At 55.3% G+C, this 19,970-nt stretch overlaps 1 protein-coding gene across 1 annotated transcript in view; it reads right to left on the reverse strand.

The window, feature by feature from the left end:
* Window positions 1-19,970, reverse strand: part of NCOR2 (nuclear receptor corepressor 2) — a 208,674-nt gene that overhangs the window by 85,163 nt on the left and 103,541 nt on the right. The window contains 2 exon segments of the mRNA XM_074299344.1: window positions 5,403-5,575; window positions 7,846-8,003. Coding sequence (XP_074155445.1) covers window positions 5,403-5,575; window positions 7,846-8,003 — 331 coding nt within the window.

Consider the following 19,970-nt stretch of genomic DNA (forward strand, 5'->3'; position numbering starts at 1 on the left):
GCATCTCCCACGTCCTCCAAAAGCCCTCGCTGCTTCCAACCAGCTCTTCTAGCTACAGCACTGTCTCTCCTCCCTTCTTGGCTACATTCCTCAAGAGAGAGCCATCTACACTCGCAGACTCTGCAGTCCTTCCCTCTCACTCTGCAATCTGGCTTCCGACCTCATCATTCCACTGAAACTGCTCTTCCTTCCCCAAACGATCACTGCTGTTTAAATCGCCAAATCCAAGGCGGCCACGGCTTAGGCTCCCTGCTGCCCTGGACGCCATTGAATGCAATTCACCGGACGCCATCGTTCACTGGACGCCATCGTTCACTGGACGCCATCGTTCACTGAACTCCATCGTTCAGTGGACTCCATCGTTCACTGGACGCCATCGTTCACTGGACGCCATCGTTCACTGGACGCCATCGTTCACTGGACTCCATCGTTCACTGGACGCCATCGTTCACTGGACTCCATCGTTCACTGGACTCCATCGTTCACTGGACGCCATCGTTCACTGGACGCCATCGTTCACTGGACGCCATCGTTCACTGGACTCCATCGTTCACTGGACGCCATCGTTCACTGGACGCCATCGTTCACTGGACGCCATCGTTCACTGGACTCCATCGTTCACTGGACGCCATCGTTCACTGGACTCCATCGTTCACTGGACGCCATCGTTCACTGGACTCCATCGTTCACTGGACGCCATCGTTCACTGGACTCCATCGTTCACTGGACGTCATCGTTCACTGGACTCCATCGTTCACTGGACGCCATCGTTCACTGGACGCCATCGTTCACTGGACGCCATCATATGCCATCGTTCACTGGACGCCATCGTTCACTGGACGCCATCGTTCACTGGACGCCTCCTTCAGGCTCCCTCTGACAGGCTCTCATCATCTGTTCTTCTCCTACGGACTAGATAATTCCTTCTCTCAGTCTTCTCTGTGGATTCTTCCACCATGCTCCACCCACTGACTGCATCCTTCAAGGCTCTGTCCTAGGCCATCTTCTCCCTCCAGACCAGTTCACCGAGCCATCTCGGCTCCCATGGATTCACTCATCATCTCTATGCGGATGATCCCCAAATCCCTAAACCCAGCCCGGGTCTCTCTCCCGAGTGTCAGACCCACATCACCAGCCATCTTTTCCTTGGACTTCTTGAAACCGATGTCCTGTAGGCATGGGAAACACGCATACAACACAGAACTCACCATCCCCCCCACTCCCCAACAACCAAATATCAAGAGTATCATTATTCTTGCAAACCATCAGGCTGGAGACATTTATCACCATCCTCGATCTTCACCCGCACCCTTTCTAGGCATCTGATCGGCTGTTAAATCCTGTTGCTCCAAACAGCTTTCACAATCAGACACACGGCGTCCAAACACGGCCCCGTGGCCAGCCTCCTGGACACACGCAATAACGGGCTGGGGGGGTCTCTCCTAGCCTCAAGTCCCTTCTCATTCAGCTGCCAGACTGAGATTCCCAAAGTACAGGCTGAACACATCAGCCCCCGTTCAACAAACCTCTGTGGCTCCCTATCACTCCCAGAATCAAATATCAAAGCCTCTGTTTGGCTCCTCAAGCCTTCCATAAACTGGCCGTTTTGTCTCCATCTTTTTGCCCCTCATTCCCCTCCACAAGCCCATGGAGGTGCCCTGTGGTCCAGCCAGCCTGGGCTACCCCCTGGCACCCCTCTCCCAACCCAGAGAAGCTTTTCTCCGGCTGTTCCTCAGCAGTACGGCCTCTCAGGCTCCCCTGGTTTCTGTCAGGACTCAGCTCAGCCCCTCGGGCTGGAGGCCCTGTGCCCTCCCCCGCGCGCCTCCTTCTCTGGGACCCCCCCTGAAGAGCTCCTCCGTGAGCCTGATGACACCGAATGGGAGCTCCCGGAGGGCAGGCGCATTTCACTAGTGGCTGGGGCCTCTAGCCCATATCGCAGTTACATGGCCAGAGGGAGCACTGAATACATGTTTGCTGAATGAACGACAGAAGCAGGAAGATCAAGCTCAAAACAAATCCAAGGCACGGAACGTGGCTTTCCGTGTGTGTCCTGACACTCAAGCCCATGGCACAGAGACTCCAGCCCTAGGTAAGTGAGAGCTGACCACAAGTGTCATTCTCCAGTCGTGAAAACCGCTGTGGGCACCGCGCTGGACGGCAAACCCAGAACGGGAGAGAAGTCACGGGGGTGAGGAGGGGCAAGGAGACGCGGCAAGTGGCTCAGCAGGGGGCCCAGAGCCTTCCAGCCTGGGTGCCTGCCACCCTCATGTGTGGGACCTAGGGAGGTGGGGGGCCAGGTAGACATTCCACTTGGGGAGAAAACGGGAACCTGCAGCTAAAAAATTCACAGAAGTCACCCTGTGGACAGCCTGAAGAGGGGAGGAGAGCAGCACTGTGGTGGGTGGGAGCCAAAGACATGGGTTTGAATCCCGCCAAACTGCCTGCTACCTCTCAGACTTGGGATGAGTCTCACCATCTGCAAAAAGGTGGGGCTGGCTCTGCTGCTGCCCGTCTATGCACGGTGACCTTGGAGAGCTCCCCACTTTTCCACGAGGAGCACGGACGCCAGTGGCCACTTTTTAAATGCCATCCCCACCTAGCACTGTGCAAGGTGTCTCAGAGATGGGGTGAGGGAAAGGGAGCAATCGCTTTAAAAATTGGTTTTCAGCCACTCTGGGGCCCTGAATCCGCTTTAGAAATACGTGCAGGGGAACAAAAGGCCAAAATGACCACCAATAACCTGACTCCTGGGCTGTACCAAGTCAAAAGAATGCTGCCCAGGTGCCCCAGGGTGCGCCATCCCTGGATGTCTGGGACCCGAGCTACAGCCCCTCAAAACCAGACACACATAAAGACCTCCTGAGGAATGAGAGGGGAAGCCACGAGTCCGGCACCAGTGAACGGAAAGCCCCGGGGAGGTCACCCAGGCCCCACAGGAAGAGCACCTAGCACGGGGGTGGCTGGCACAGGCTTTGTTTCCATCCGCAGTGAGTGCTTAATAAATCACTGTCATCTGGCGGCTGGCAGGGCCCAGATCTAGAGCTGACCCTGAGAAGGGGCCTGGAGCCTGCAGCAGGCCATGTGACCGCGTTTATGGAGCTCTCCTTAGAGGCACAGTTTTAAAGGCATAAAATGAAACACAGGATTACAAAGGAAACGGATTGTACTGAAAGAAAGACGCTTTTCTAAAAAATCAGCCAAGCTCAATGAACTCCGAAATCCATGCAAAGACCAAAGGGTTCATGAACCCCGAGTTAAAACCTTGGACCTAGGGCAACCCCGCTTTTTACAAAATGGGGGAGCAAGACCCAAGGACACAAAGGACTCATCTTAAAAAAACCCCACAGACTACAGGTTTGGAGCTGGAAGGCCTGGAAAAACGACCAGCCCATGGTAGCACAGGCAGCACCGAGGTCACCTCCAAAGAACAAAGGTCTCACATGGAGAGTCTGGTGTCCAAACCGGCCGCCTTTCCCCATGCCGGGCCATGCTGGAGCAGGGGCTAAGTGATCGCTCTGAGAAATGCAGCAGACGGGAAGCACAGCACGGGTCCTCAATTTCGCCAACTGGCCCCAACCTCCTAGAACTTCATCACTGCAACATCTGGACCCTCGGAACAAGGAGGCCTCAGACTAGCAGGCCCTGGCTGGCGAGACCTTAATGGCTCCCCTGAGACCTCCCACCCGCTGGGTTGGTCTGGAGTCTCAGGTCCTGCCTGGGCCAGGGAATCGCCTCGTACTAACCTCTCACAGAGGTATGTGCACAGTGTGTATGTGTGTGCATGCAGGTGCGAGCGGCCTCAACGTTCCAGGCAATCAGTTGAATGAACAAGCAGGACCCTGCGTGGAGACCCCCGCACTGCCCGCCCCAGCTTCCTCCTGTGACGTCGGGGTGAGAACTCCTGCTAGAAACCCCTGCGAACAACGCCTGCCAGGCCTGCTCTTCCATCAAAGCTTCAGAGAGCTGCGTAAAGGTACCGAGAGCTTCCTTAGTCTCCCAGCCAGCGTGTTTTGAACCTGGGCCTCCTGGCTCCAGTCTGACTCCCTATCCACTATGCATTCTGCCTGTCTAGGTCAAGTAGAGACAAAGTGGTGGGAATAACGACTGATCCTGGAGCGCTCTGAGGCCGGCTGCCCGTGCACGACTATTTTCTGCACATAGCAGGCACCTGACAAATGCTGATGGAGAGAAGGAGCAGAAAGTAGTTGGGGCGGCTCAGAGACAGACAGAAAGTAGATCCTATGCAGCCAGAGGGGGGAACCAAGGTTCCGCCTTCCCCGTGCTGTTCACTATGTATCAGGGAGAGAAAGGCCAGGACAGGCCAAGGATGGGTACGGGGATAGCCATCAAGTCACTCACACTTTGTGGGGCTCCCTTTCCATGGTCAAGCAGGAACCAGAACCCTGTTCTCTTGCCTCCTACTCAGGCTTCCTTCCACTAGGACGCAATCATCTCCCTCTCGGGAGCATCAGGGAAGAGGAGGGTCAGGACAAATCCCCTCTCCTGACCTTGACACTGGAGGAATAAGGGGTGGGGAACACCTCCTGCCATGGATACATCCAAGTTCTAACACATGGATTATGATCAATCACCTCTACTTCCCTATATGCCCTACCCCTGGCCAGTCATCCCTACAGTTGGATTCCACAATCAATAAAAACCCTAGATCTGGCTCAAATTCAATCTCAGCCACTTATTAGCTGGGTCACCCTGGGCAAGGAGTCACTTCACTTCTCTGAGACTCAGTTTCTTAATCTGTAAAACAGGAAGAATAGCACTTACCTCCTGGAGTGAATCAAATGAAATAATATACATACAGCACTTTGCAAACCTTAAATCGATATTCAAATTCTAACTCCAATGATTACTTATTATTTTTATGACAAAGAATAAAAAAGAGAAAAAAAAACCCAGTTCAGCAAAAGCGACCAACTTATCGAGTCTGGCATTCTGGGCAGTGTTCCACAGCTAAGTTTTTATAATCGCCCCCAGAAAAACCCGGCCTACCTCCTCCCGCTCTTAGAAATGGATGCTTGGGAGAATCCAGATCTAGAAAGCCATTAAATCCACCCCATAATGCTTCAGTCATTAAGGACCCCCCCCCCCCGTGGGGCCGATGGCATCAGTGCAGCATGGGTGGCAAGGGAGCCTCCAGAGCTCGCTCCCTGCCCCGTCCTCAGCATGCCCCACAGAGCCTCTCACCCCCAGCTAGGAGCGCTCGGGAAGGCCACGTTCAGCGCCGGAAAAGAGCTGAGAATGGGCCGAAGCGGATCGCCTCAGACACAGCTGATAACGTGGCTGCTTTTGCTGACCTTTTTTTCCCTTTCTTAAAACAAAGCAATCTTTTATACAAGGGATGTTTCAGCACAGGGAAAAGAAAAGGAAGCGACATAAAGACTCACCCAGCTCCGCGCTCTGCTGAGGCGTCGCTGCCTCTTCGTTGTTCGCCTCATTGGCCATGGAGCGGGTGATGCGGCCCTTGCGCCTGCCCTGGCTGTTGGCAGTTTTTCGACCTTTGGAAGTGACTGCTTCCTTCTCATCATTGTCCTCCCCGGAGGTGTCATCCGTCTTCTCCCTAACGAGGAGTCAGGAAGAGAAAGGAGGCTTTATGTCAGTCGTGAAAAACACACCGGAGCTGCGCAGGTCTTAGAAAAAATCCGACAACAACAACAATGGATAACTACTTGTATTTATATCGTTCTCAAAGCACCTCCCACCACTCTCTCCTGCTAACCCTGGGAGGGAGGTTTACCATTACTCTCATTTCATTCAGGAAGAAACTGAGGCTGGCCGAGGCCAGGTTCACCCCCCAGCAGACTTGTAAATCTGAGGCGACCAAGAGCCTGGGCGGCATTGGAAGCCAGGTGCTCCTGACCCTAGGTCCCTGCACTACCCACTGGGCCACCTCATCGCCTCTGCTCAGGCAGAATGTAGTTTCCTAAGGCCCCATGTGCCAGCGCGCAGCCCCTGCATGGTGAGGTTGGGGCCCGACACAGAGGACTGGGGCCTCGCCTCATAAGCTGGGGCCCCTTAGACTCACTTCCCATCTCTGAGGCTCAGTTTCCCCCAAACATGAGGAGTTTGGACTCAGTGTTCTCTCAAGCCCTTTCCCTTAGAGGGAAGGTCATCCCCTTCTGTGGTCATTCTTCATTCCTGCCCATTTAGTGCCAAGAGAACTAGCCTGGCGCTGGAGCTAGAAACTTGTGGGGGGGAGGGGAGGGGCTAGGCCCCAAGGTCAGGTGGGCAGACCTCCTGGGGTCTCTATAAGCTGAGCAGCAGACAAGCCCGAACGTTCTCTCCCGTCCAATGACCACCATGGGAAGGGAGGGCCCTCGCTTTAGAGGTTCACAGATTGGAGGTCATTTGCTGCAGTCCCTGTGCTTTACAGAGGAGGAGCCGAGGGACTCTACCATCTACCGAGTTAGTGGTGGGGCTGACAACGCCGAGCAGAAGGTGAAGCTTCAGAGGACGCGGCTTTGAACCCCTCCTGTGATACTGGGGAATCCCTTCTCCGGGGCCTGAGCTGCAGCTTTCTATCTACGCCCCTTGGGGAGGACACTGAGAGAAGGAGGAGGCCGGCCCGATCGTCTCTGAGGGCCCATGGAATTTCTAGGGGTCAGAGTTGCTCTTTGGGAAAACGAAGGGCTTGCACCAATGGCCCCTGAGGTCCCGTGGGCTCCGGAGCTCGACTCCAAGCCGGGGCTCTTTCCACCAGCTGCACAAAGCCAGGTGAAGGCCAGCCGGCTCAGGGGGTGGGCACGAGCCCCTCATGTGGGGGACTGTTCTGGGGGCCAAGACTCTGAGGGTGAATAGCCTCGTTGCAGGGACCAGGGCTTCTGCAACCTGCCACAGGAGAGTTTAATGCGGGGCCACTGAGATTTATCACGGGCTCCTCCCCATTCATCTTCCTGAAAGGCTGTGCTGGGAACCGTCTGAGAGGACGCTCTATAATGAAGCCAGATGTTCTTTTAAGCTGAGCTGCCGGGCCCATTACGGGGACCAAACAGTCTCCGCCTGCCAACCTTTCCCAGCAATGAATCTCTCCCGGCTCCACTCTGCCGAGATTGTGTCATGCGGGGCCAGCACGGCCGACCCACCCGGGCCGGGCGCAATCTGGAAGAGCTCAAGTGCACATCAATAACTCCGGGCGAGGGCCCCGCCTGGGCCGCTCACCTATTTCATTCTGCCCTGACTCTTTTCAATCTCTTCCTCACCCCCACCCCAATCTCAGGAGATGTGGCCAATGGAGGGGGGGGAAATGTTTCAAAGCCACTGCTTGGATTTATTAGTCTAAGAGGAGAGCAGGAATGAGCAATTCACTCGGAGGCCTCTGGGGGATTTAAGAAAGAGCAAGCAGGGTGGGGGTGGGGGGAATCGGGAAGACTTACATCAAGACAGGGAGTGAAAAGGGGAAGGGGAGGGAGGGAGTGGAGAGAGAAGGAGAAGGAGAAGAGAGACAGAGACTGAGAGAGGGAGAGGGAGGGAAGGAGGAAGGGGGGAAGAGAGAGAGGGAGGGAGGGAGGGAGAGAAAGAAAAGGATGGGGGGAACACAAGGGAGGGGCATATAAAGGAAGAGGGAGGGAGGGAGAGAAAGGGAGAAAGGGAAAGAGAGGGAGAGAGAGGAAGAGGGAAGGAAGGAGAGGGAGAGAGGAAGAAAATGATGTGGGGAAGAAGAGGGAGGGCAGGGGAGGGGTAGCCCAGGATGGAAGACCACAAGGTCTCTCCGCAGCTCCTGGGACAGCTGGGGTCACTCAGCAAGCCTGTCCCAGGGGTCTTGCCTCAGCGGGCTGTCGGGCCCCTGGATGCCCATGGCCCGCCCCCGCCCCCTCCGGGAGATCTGCTCACTTGGTCAGCTCCTCTTTGTCATTCTCTGCCTCCGGCTTGTCTTCCTCCTTCTCCCCCTCTTTCTCCTTCTCCTTCTCCTCCTTCTCCTCCTGGCTGCCTCGGGGCATCTGCTGCTGTTGTTGCTGCTGCTGCTGCTGTTGCTGCTGCTGCTGCTGCTGCTGCAGGGAGGGAAAGAAAAAGGGAGAAGGTGAGGCAGGTGACCCTTGGCCCCTGGGCCGGGGGGCAGGAGGAGCAGGGGGTGCTGAGGAGGAGGAGGGCCGGGGGCAGGGCCCAGAACACCTCTGAGCTGGGGGGTGGGGGCAGGCGTGTCCCAGCAGGGGGCCTACTGGGTACCAGGCAAAGTGGGTGGCAGACCCACACGGGCACGTGCTGGCTACAAGTTTCTCCGCTGGGAGCCCCCCATGAGCCAGGGAGAGTGAATGGGAGGATCTGACCCTGGCGTCCCGGAGACCTGGGTCCACAGGCCGCCCTCGTGGGAAGGAGCAGGACGTCACAAAGGGTTACAGCCCGCGGCAGCCGGGGGAGGGGGGATGTCTAGTGACTGCTAACTGGGGCTCTCCCCACGTAGAGCTCCTTCTCCAGCCCTCAGCCAGGTTGGGCCGGCCTGCCTCAGTTTTCTCAACTGTGAACCAGCACCAATCTCCCGGCTGTGATGAGGATCACATGACATAGTACTGTCTCTGTCCGGTCTCTCTCCCTTTTTCTCCCTCCCTCCCTCCCTCTTCCCTCACATGCCCTCCCATCCCCTCCCTCATGTAGCAGCTCTATGCAGGATAAATAACGGCCCTATACCAAAGCTGGCTCCCTGGCCTTCACCCGGGCCCGCATGGCCGTGAGCTCGAGCCCATTCGGGGCTGGCTGTGGCGACTCCTCCCAACCACCCCCACCCCAAAGGCACACACTGCAGGGACTTTACTTGGCATGCTTGCCACAGAGCTCGGCACACACTAGGTGCTTAATAAATGCCCACTGACCAGAAAACACAATCATGGAATCACAAGGGGCAGTGAGACCTTGTGCCCAAAAGGAATCTCTTCCAAGCCACAGCCAACGAGCGATCCCCTCGCCCAGCTGGCTGCCGCCCGAACGGTGGGTGGCTCCCCAATTCTTCCTTCGCTACCAGTCAAATATATTAGGGAAGGAGGGGGGTCTGCCCAACTGCAAGCCACTCATAGCCTAGAGGGGGCTCCCAATTCCCCTCCAACCCAGAGACAGAGATGTGGGCACAGAAAGGGCACAACCTCTGGCACGCGTGCCCAGGGCTCTTCTAGGTAACGGACGCCAGAGCTGAAAGACGGGTTTGGAAGCAGCGTAAGTCAATCAATCCCGGCGGAGAGCAGAAGGGGCGAGCCCGGGGAGGAGACACTCACAGATCAGCCAGTACAGACGCTATACCAAAAGGGCTCCAGGAGGGGCAGTCTCGGGAGGGGTGCCCAGGGAAGCTCTGAGACTCCTCTGCCAACCCAGCTCTCCCAGCAGTGACATCATTTCTCTAACCCGGAGACTGCGGACCCACCTCAGGACGCCCTGCCCCCCACCCGAGACCCTCTGTCCTTCCAGCTCGAGCCCTCATTCATTACCTTCAGCATCCACCCCTTCCTGGTCCCTTCCCCTCCCCACCTACTCCAGATGTGATTCTGGCTGATCCTCCACCCTCAGCGTCCGGCCCTTCCCGCCACCCCGGGAGGCCGCCCGCCAGGTGACCGGGGAGCCCACGCAAAGCCCTCGGGCCGCGCGGCCCTGGAACGTCAGTGGGAGGGCAAGGTCAGCGCCCAAGAACACGGGCTCCGCTGCGGCCGCTTATCTGGGCGCCCTTATCTCTTCACCTGCTCTGACATGAGGAGATTGACCTCCGGGATGGATAAACTCGCCTATCGATTTTCTATATTCTTACGTAGGCACAGGTGGTGACCCCTGAGCTCAAGTCAGCTCTCTCAAGGCAAAGACAGCCCCGTTCTTCGTCTCCCTTTCCCACCCTAGTGAGGCAGCACACAGTAGGTGCTTCATAACTAAATGACTGAAGGGAACCTCTCTCTAATTCGGTAGGCGACACCTGAGAGACGTTCTAGGCGACAACGCTGCTTTTTCCACAGCCAACCTGGCGCAGAGGCACCCGGAGCTTAACGAGGCCAGGCCTCGGAGGGCAGACTCGGCCCCAGGGCCCGTCCGGGTGCCCTTCCCGTCTGGCGGGGCCCGTCAGGAGCTGGTCTCGCTGGCGCTGTCTGGGAGAAGCCGAAGCCGCCCACGGGCTCAGCCGGGCCTTGGGGAACAGCAGTGCCGAGAGCCCTGGAGGGCCCCTAAGCCTTTCCCAGGGGTCCAGCTCTCACCAAAAAAGTGAGCAGCCCGAGGGAAGCCCCCGCTCGCTCCCGATGTCAGCGTCCGGGGAGGACGGAGGAGCCCTTCCCATCCTGCCTCGCACGGGACATTCCAGCTCTGGGGGCCTCGATCGGACCGGACGGCTCAGGTCACGGCTCTGGATCTCCGCTCCCATGATCCCTCGTTCCCCGCCCGGGGCCCAGAAGAGAGCTCACTGCACGCCGGGGCCCCTCCCCCAACACACAGGGTAACACGGGAAGGCGCTTCCCAGACCCCAAGGTCAACCTAGAGCCACGGCAAGAGAAACAAAGCCTTTTAATGGGTACCAGAGGCATGGGGGGGTCACGGAAAACAAGTGCTGTGGAGGAGCAGGCGCTGGCTCAGTGACTCCCTCCTCACCCCAGCCCTCAGATCCAACAGTAACGGCCGACTGCGTTTTAAAACAAACAGACAGAGCCCTAAAAACTGCGCTGCGGACCTGCCGCTCCCCTCCCTGGCCCCCCTCTCTGCTTCCTTCCTCTTCCTCCGATTGAATTTGTTATTTAGGACTTGGCTGAGCCCACGGCCAATCTGCAATTCCTAGGAAAGGGGCGAGGCCGGGCCGCAGAAGCCCCGATCCCCTGATGGATACCAGCAGCCTCCGCCGCCAGCTCGGCCGTTCCAGGAAGCTCTCAGAGGGAAGGGGAGCGGGGCCTAAAATGGACCCGGCGCTTCGTCCCTGCGGCCGGCCCCAAGCGGGCTCCAGATCCCAAAATGCCATCATCTGCCCCCGGTTAACCTAGCCCGGCTCTGCGTCCGTGTCTCGGGCACGGCGGAAAGAGCGCCGGCCCAAGAGTCGCGGGACCCGAGTTCAAATCCCACCCTGACTCCTATAACTGTGTGGCCGTGGGCAGGTCATGGCTGGAGGGAGCACCAGGACCTCCCAGTCTTGTTTCCTCAGACACTGGCCCCTCCTGGTTCCCGATGCAGGACGTCCGGAGTCACTCGGCCTCCCCCGCCCCCGTTTCCCCATCTTTAAATTAAAGGGGCTCTACCAGATGCCTCTGAGTGAGAGTCTATGGTGCTGGGGGGGGGGGGGAGACACATAAAGGAAAAGTGGGAATTATGAGCTAATGAGCTGCCCTGGGACTCTGTCTGAACTTGGTAAGAAAACTCCAGATGAGACAAATGGCCCGTGGGCCGCCCTGGGCGCCCGCTCCTCCCAATGCCCCGAGGGGGGGCTGCCCGAAGCTCCCTGGAATTGCTGCTCCTTTCCACAGAGGAGAATGCTGAGGCTGGGGGGGGGGCCTGGAGCAGACAGACGGCAGGATGTAAAACTGTGCCTCGCAGAATGTTTGTTCCTAAATCATCCCCATGATGTGGCCCTGGCAGCGCGCACAGGGCACGTAAAGCTTGGCAAGCGGGCTTCCATTCCCCAGCTCCTCACCACCACCCAAAGGGCTGACACTCCCAGGGCAAGTGGGGGAGGCAAGGAGGGCTTATTAAAGACTACTACGTGCCCGGGACTGGGCAAGCCCTACTACGTGCCAGGGACTGGGCAAGCCCTACTATGTGCCAGGGACTGGGCAAGCCCTACTACGTGCCAGCCCTACTATGTGCCAGGGACTGGGCAAGCCCTACTACGTGCCCGGGACTGGGCAAGCCCTTCATAAATCTCTCCCTTGGGGGCAGATGCTCTGGCCATTCCCATTTCACAGATGACTAAACCTCGGCAAGCAGCGGTTAAGCGGGCTCAGACAGCCAGGGTCCCAGGCTGCTCTGAGCTCAGGTTTCCCTGCCTCCAGGCCCGCTCTATTCACCTTGTTACCCATTTTGCAGATCAGGACACTAAGTCTCATCTCATCTCCTGGGAGACAAGCTTTCCCCCACGTGACCAGAGCCCGGCTCCCTCCCCCTCCCTGGAGCTGGGACAGAGTCGGTGCACGTGGCCTGACCAGGACGCCAGAGCACAAGCTGCGCATGCGCGGCCTCCGCGCCCACGACAGGCGAGCAGAGTGCGAAGGGAGAAGGCGGAAGCAGAAGGGCGCCTCCCCCCGTCCCCCTCATGTACCCACCACAAAGCTGGCGCCTAATGAGTGCTAGTGGGAGAGTGTGAGGGAAAGCCAAGCGGGCGCTCATCCCGCTAGGGGGCGCCTCCCAACCTCCCGGGCCCAGGGCCCCTAGCGCGCCTTCTCATCCCATCGCCCGCACTGCGGGGAGTGAAAGGGGCAGCCGGTGGCCCCCTCCCCCTCCTCCCCACCAGTCTCAGAGCGGGTGAGGCCCCAGCCTGCGGCTCTCCCCGGGCCCTCCCCGCCCCCCCCCAGCCGGGGCTCGGAGCCCCCCTGCCCTCCCGGCCCTCTCCCGCCACCTCAGCCTTGGAACAGCTTCTGGAGCCTTCGAGAAGCGCGGGCCCAGCCCCGGCTGGGACGCCAGCGCGAGAGGACCTGGGTTCCAATCTAACCTTGGCCGCTAAGGATGATGGGGCGCTCATTTCTCGAGTCGGGACCTCAGTTTCCCGATATGTAAAACTCTCTCCGAACACCACAGGGGCCCCTGTACCGCGCTGAGGCCCCCCCACTGATGCTCACCCTGCAGGCCTTCCTGGAGCGGGTCTCCACCCCTCCTGCATGAAAGAACTGGGACGGGGCCAGCATGACCTGTGGATTCTCTTCTCACTCAACCGCAGACAAGAGGCCCTCGCGTCCCACCGCCACGCTCAGCCCCAGCTTCTCTCCCAACCAGTCAACACTTATTATGCACCTACTGTGTGCCAGGCACTACTACAAGCACTGGGGTTTACCCGGGGTCACCGAGCCCAGTGCGCAGGCGGGCAACGACAGGAGACATGTGACCCACATAAAAAGCAGTCTAACAAAATCCATCCCACGCTGGGAGGCGGGGCGGGGGCGGGGTCATTATTCTGATTTTACAGACAAAGAAACGGAGGCTCAGAAGTGTCAGGATGCAGAGTCAGGCTTTAGTCTCTAAGAACGCTGCCCACGGCGCCACCTAGCGGCCATGCAGAGCAACACGCCAGAGGCGTCCTGGGCTGCTCCAGCTACCCCCTTCCCCCCCTGTCTCTCTCTCCCAGTCTCCCTAAGTTTGTCTGATTTTTCTGTCTCTCTCCCTCCCTCCTTCTCTTTCTCTGTCTCTGTTTCTCTCTCTCACTTTTCTCTCTCTTTTTCTTTCTCTCTCTGTCTCTTCCTTTCTCTCTCTCTCTCCTTTCTGTCTCTCTCTCCTCTCTGTCTCTCTTTCTGTGTCTCTCTCTGTCTCTCTCTCCTCCCTCCCTCCTCTTCTGTCTCTCTCTCTCTGTGTCTCTCTCTGTGTCTCTGTCTCTCTCTCTCTGTCTCTGTCTCTGTCTCTATTTCTGTCTCTCTCTCCTTTCTCTGTCTCTCTCTGTGTCTCTCTCTCCTTTCTCTGTCTCTGTGTGTCTCTCTTTCTCTGTGTCTCTCTCCTTTCTCTGTCTCTCTCCTCTCTCTGTCTCTCTGTGTCTCTCTCTGTCTCTCTCTCCTCCCTCCCTCCTCTTCTGTCTCTCTTTCTCTCTCTGTCTCTCTCTCTCCTTTCTCTGTCTCTCTCTCCTTTCTCTGTCTCTCTCCTTTCTCTGTCTCTCCTCTCTCTCTGTCTCTCTGTCTCTCTTTCTGTGTCTCTCTCTGTCTCTCTGTCCTCCCTCCCTCCTCTTCTGTCTGTCTCTGTGTGTCTCTCTCTTTCTCTCTCTGTCTGTCTCTGTCTCTGTGTCTCTCTCTCTCTGTGTCTCTCTCTTTCTCTGTGTCTCTCTCTGTCTCTATCTCTGTCTCTCTCTCTCTCTCCTCCCTCCCTCCTCTTCTGTCTCTGTGTCTCTCTGTCTCTGTGTCTTTCTCTCTCTGTCTCTCTCTCCCTCCCTCCCTCCCCCCTCTTCTGTCTCTCTCTCTCTGTCTCTCTCTGTCTCTCTCTCTCCCTCCCTCCTCTTCTGTCTCTCTGTCTCTGTGTCTCTCTGTCTCTCTCTCTGTGTCTCTCTGTCTCTCCCTCCCTCCCTCCCCCCCTCCCTCCACTTCTGTCTCTCTCTCTGTCTCTGTGTCTCTCTCTGTCTCTGTGTCTCTCTGTCTCTGTCTCTCTCTCTCCCTCCCTCCCTCCCCCCTCCCTCCTCTTCTGTCTCTCTCTCTCTCTCTGTCTCTGTGTCTCTCTGTCTCTCTCTCTCTCTCTCTGTCTCTGTCTCTCTCTGTCTCTGTCTGTCTCTCTCTCTCTCTGTCTCTCTCTGTCTCTGTCTCTCCCTCCCTCCCTCCCCCCCTCCCTCCTCTTCTGTCTCTCCTCGAGCTCATGTGCACATGATGACAATCCCCATAGCAGCAGCAGTAGCTGACACTGACACACAGGCAGCTGGGGGTGCGGCGGAGAGCGCCGGCCTGGAGTCAGGGAGACTCATCCTCCTGGGTTCAAATCTGGCCTCAGATGCTTCCTGGCTGTGTGACCTCCACTGGCCTCAGTTTGCTCATCTGTAAAATGAGCTGCAGAAGGAAATCACCAGTATTCTTGCCAAGAAAACTCTAAACGGGGTCACAAAGAGTCAGACACAGCTGAAAAATGACTGAACACATTTAATTAGCACCGACTGTGTGCAGCTCTGTACCAGGGGCCTTCCTGATCCCCACTTTACAGATGAGCACACTGAGTCACACGAGTGAGGGGCCTTGCTCGGGGTCCCACAGCTAGGAAGCTAGGTCCTCCCCACTCAGCCAGCGGCCCTCCTCGTCTGCCCTCTAACAGCGGCCTCCTAACCAAGCCCTTCCCCTGCATCCCACAGCCTGCGTCCCCGCGGTCATCAGTAAGGCAGAGCCGTGTGCGAGCCCCCCAAAGGCCTGGCTCTGCCCTCCTGACGCGCCTCGAGCCCCGTCGGGGCTCCCCCGTCCGCCTTCCTCCGGGCTCCACCGCTGGCCTCTCCTTGGTGGCAGTGTGGCCCAGAGGGCAGTGAGCCGGCCCAGAGGAGCTTCCTGGCCCCAGAGGTCCCCACTCTGGGAACACGCTCTAGTTTACCGCTACCCCCCCCATCCACTGCCAAAGAACACCCCACGGCCCGAGGCTGGTGGGTAAGTCCGTCACCATTTATTAAGCCCCTCCTGTGTTCCGAAGACTGTGCTAGCACTGGGGTACAGAGGCAGCAAATGATCTCAGGGCGGGCAGAGGGCAGCCACCGGCCTTCGGGGGGCACCAGAAGGGAGACTGGCTGGCACTACAGGAAGCTGGGGAGGTCAGCACAGGCGTGGGGGACCCCCAGGGAGAGCACCCCAAGCACCCCACAGAGCAAAAGAGGGAAACTAGAGGGAGCCACAGGCGCTAAGTGGGGAGATACAGGCCGGTGTTTTAGGGAGCTCACTTTAGCACCAAATGGAGGGTGTTCTGGGGTTGTAGAGGCCTCAGGCCAGCAGCGCCCCCAGAGGCCTGCAGTGGTCCAGGAGGACTCGCGGCGGTGCCCAAGAAGGGAAGGGGGGGACGCTGCACTGGAGACCTCAGGCTGGGAGCCCAAAGGCCTGGGAAGATGACGCTGCCCCCATTAGGAGATGTCCAATTTGGGACGGGCAAAGGTGGTAGATCTGGGAATCAGAGGGGACCCCTGAATCCACGGCAGCTGAGGAGATCATCAGGGGCCTTGGGGGACACCACAGCTGGAGAGCAGGTTCTGGAAGAGGATCCAGCAAAGGAGATGGAGAAGGGGAGGTCAGAGAGGCAGGAGGGGTGTCCCAAAAACCTAGAGAGAGGAGAGCTTCCAGACAACGGTCACGGCCAACGGCGACACAGAGGGAGGAGAAAAGGCTCCCCGGGGCCCCTGGGGGCTGAGCAGGGAGCACCTGGGCCTCCAGGCGTCCGCAGCCACCACCAGACCCTCAGCCAGGACAGGATGCGCCCAGCTCTGAGCTCTCTGAGCTTACCGGGGGCTTACAGGGAGCCACTCTGCGTGTGAATGGCAATATTCAATCCTGGTGTCCACTGGGGCAGAAGGAGGAACCCAGCACCCCGGGAAAAGCCGAGCCCCCAGATCGGGACAAGTTCTATTTGACTAAAGTGGATAATAATAAACTAAAGAAAGAAGGCCCAGAATTCTAAATGAAAACAATTCTTCAAGCTCTTTAGAATGAAAGTCTTCCAAAATCCGTTTGTACAATTTAAAATGGAATTAGGAATGTTAGATTTTCCCCTCACATTGCATAAAATCACACCGGCTTAAAAAAAATGGATAAATATGTGAAACTTGTAAAGACAAAAAAAAAAAAGGTCACTGGATTTGGCAATTAAGAGATTATTAGTAACTTTAAGAAAGCAGTTTGATGATATCTGTAACTCTTGAGAACTGTATCTGTTATTGGGGCAGTGAGAGGAGGCATCACATTACTGGTTAGTAAATTTTTATTTATAATTCTGAATACCAGAATGCTTATAACCATTCACAGATCTACCGATGTTAATGTGTCAGCTTCCCATAGCTTTTTCAACATTTGTATTTTCTTTTTTCTTTGGTTATTTTTGTCAATCTAATGGATGCGAGATAGAATATCACAATGTTTTTACTTCTCATTTCTCTAATGATTAGTGATTTGGAACATTTTAAAATATGGCTTTAAGTGGTTTAGGTTCCTTCCTTTGAAATCTGTTCATGTCCTTCAATCATTTATTAAGAAATTATTTACATATTTTTATAAATATTAATCAGTTCTTTTAAAATTTCTTATCGTCAAAATCAACCAATTTTCTTTGTTAATAAATTTGACTTCTACCCATTTAAAACCAAAAAAAAAAAAAGCAGTTTTAGTCGAATGATAAGATCAACAGTCAAACGAGGGACACTGAAGAAGAGAAGAAATGGAAAGGAAGTGGAGGCACTGAATGTAGATGGCCTCAAACAGTTAAGCTACAAAAGGGAGGAGAGCTGGAAGATCAAACTGTGTAGGAATAGATGGATCAATTGAGGGTTTTTGGAGGAAGGAAGAAGTGTGGAAGAGCCACACCTCAGCAGGCATTAGGGGAGCAGTCAAAAGACAGGCTTTAAGGCTGGCAAGACACTTTGCACACACCGTCACGTTCGCTACGTGACATGATGCTGGGAGGTTAGAACCACTGGATCTGCCGTCATTCTCGCCGGAATACGGGATCATTGAGTTAAAGCAGAGAAGAACTTTAGGGGCCATCTGACCCGCCAGCCTCACTTCGCCAATGAGGAAACCGAGGCTCAGAGAGACGAGTCCCTATCTGACAGGAGTTACCCAGGTAAGAAGTGAAAGAGGAAGGCCCTGCCCGCAGGGCCCAAATGCCCTTTCCGCTGTACAAAGCTTCCCAGTGCACCAAAGAGGGAGCTGAGGCTCGAGGACCTGAAGGACAATGCCACTGGTCCCAGCTAGTAAATAGGAGGGATGGCATTTGGACATGAGTTTCTGATATCAAGAACGTCACCAACCAATCTCACCTAATCCTCTACAAGACAGAACCACACGATGATTTTAAATCTTAAATTGCTATACAGACATAACTCCTCCTTCCAGATGAGCGCACTGAGGTCCCGAGAAGTGAAGGGCTGTCTCAGGCCACACTGTAACCAGTCACTGGCTCCAAGCCTACCACGTCCTCCTCTGACCCTCGTGGCCTCCTCCTTATGTCTGGGAGGGGGAGGAAGGGAGGAGCCCTTTTAAAAGCCCATCCAAACTGCCAGAGGTGATGACAAACTCCTCGCACCCAGGGAGACTGAGGCCGGTGGAGTTCTGAGCTGCGCTGGGGGCTTAAGTCAGTTCCCACATCTGCATTGCGTTTGACAGTCATGTAGTGAGGAGCCCCAGGAAACGGAACCACCAGGGGAAGGGAACAAGCATTTATTAAAGGCTAACTGTGTGCCAGGTACTGGGCTGTGGGATAAGGGGAGCACTGGCCCAGAGATGAGTAAAGGGCTCAGACATGGATTTCTAACCAAGATGAGATCTAATCTTTACTAAAAAAAATAAATAAAATAGCAAATAAGAGAAAATAGAGCCCATCTGAATACCCTGGGAATTATTTTATAGTATTCTTATTGCTATCACTGGATTGTCAACTTGAGTGACTTTACAGCAATTATGCTTTCCTGGTAGGGACTTTCTTCTGATGCTAAATCATTTCAGCTGAAGCTATGAATTAAAGGCAGGAAAGAGAAGAAGTGTTAGATTGGGCCCTCAGTCTTAAATGATTTTCGCGGGGCGAACACATTGTCGACCAACGCTTACAGAGCACCCACGGCTCTTACAGAGCACCCACGGCTGGCTAAGCGCCTACTGCTAAGGTTAATGGGATGATTCTGAATGCTAAATGGAAACTACAGCAAGAAAAGAAAGGAGCTCAAATTTCCTGGGAACGCTAGAATTGTTCCCTATATGTGGCTTTTCTCACTAAGACCTGGACCAAGCAATCCTTCCTCCCCCAAATCTTCTTAAATTTGAAGGCAGCGAGCAAGATCCACTGTTAGGGAGCTATTTAATTATGATCTGTTGCAGCAGCAGAACAGAAAAAATCCCATTTGTGCGGTTAGAGACACTCTCCTAATTGGCACATGCCAGTGCAGAAAGGAGACTTTTGCATAATGACGGATGCATTTGGGACCATTATAAAGCATGATTTTATTTTTTTAATTATTACAGCTTTACAAGAGATGCCTCTTTGGATTTTGGACATATTGCTGGTCACATTAATGATTTATTTCATGTAGTCTTTAGTCAGGAACGTAACCCTGGGCAACATGGTGGTTGTTATTTTGGAAATTTTTGAGACATATTCCAAACAAATCTGCGATTTCTAGGAACTGAATGCAGGAAAAGAGAAGAGATGGCATGTACTGTTTCATGCGTGCCGCTGATTATTTCATAGAGAGGCGGGCAGTGTAGTGACTCAGAATTAGGAGACTTCTAGATTTAAACGTCATCTCTGACCCTTGCAAGGCGAGCCGATTACCCCCAGATTGCCTAACCCATCTGGGCCTCACATAACATAATGTAAGCGAACTGTTTCACCAATCTAAATGTAAGCTGCTGCTCTCACCCCCACCACTTACTATTACAATTCCCCAACTAGAAGGCGAAGGGATTGAGGTAGAGGGACCACGTTTCCCCTTTCCTCCACGGTGCTAAGCTCACAGTAGTCGCACAACCAAGACACGACATGCTCTATCTCCTCTGTCTCCTACTGGATTCTAAGCTCCTCGGGGGCAGGAGGGAAAGGGAAGAGCATCTTTGTATCTTCCGTGCCTGGACCACAGTTGGTCCTTAGCGCTCGACTTGAATTGAACAACTACTATTGGCTTTCTACCACATCTCCGGCGTCATGAACCAGACCGACCCTGTTCCCCAGCCCTTACTGTCTAGTTAATGGATAAGTGCCAGGTGAACGGCCGAGGCCATCCATCCTTGGGAGGCCTGAGAAGGGAAGGATCCAGGGGGTTGGGGAAGAGGGGGAGAGAGGGAATGTTTGGAGAGGGACACAGCTGGAGGACAGATCTCTCAGCCCCAGGTGGAACCTTCCCCTCCCCTCCAAGGTCACCTTGTATCTACTGTGGGCAGACCAGGAGTTCTTAGTCATTTGAGGGGCTGAGAAGGCCTGTGGATGGCTTTTCCAAATCATGTTCTAAATGCAGAAAATAAAATCTACACGATTACAAACAAAAATTGACCATATTGAAATAGCATGATCCAAGTCTTTTTAAAAACAAGGTCAGAGATGTCAGATTCAGAACCCCCGAGTCTCTGCTAGAATGTAAACTGCTCAAGGGCACAATAAGCAGGCCCAGGAACCCGGGAACCACGTTATAACTTGCTGGCTGGAAGACGGAGGGGAGATTTTTAAGAAAA

This window comes from Sminthopsis crassicaudata, chromosome 1 (genome assembly GCF_048593235.1).
Source record: "Sminthopsis crassicaudata isolate SCR6 chromosome 1, ASM4859323v1, whole genome shotgun sequence".
Classification (NCBI taxonomy): Eukaryota; Metazoa; Chordata; class Mammalia; order Dasyuromorphia; family Dasyuridae; genus Sminthopsis; species Sminthopsis crassicaudata.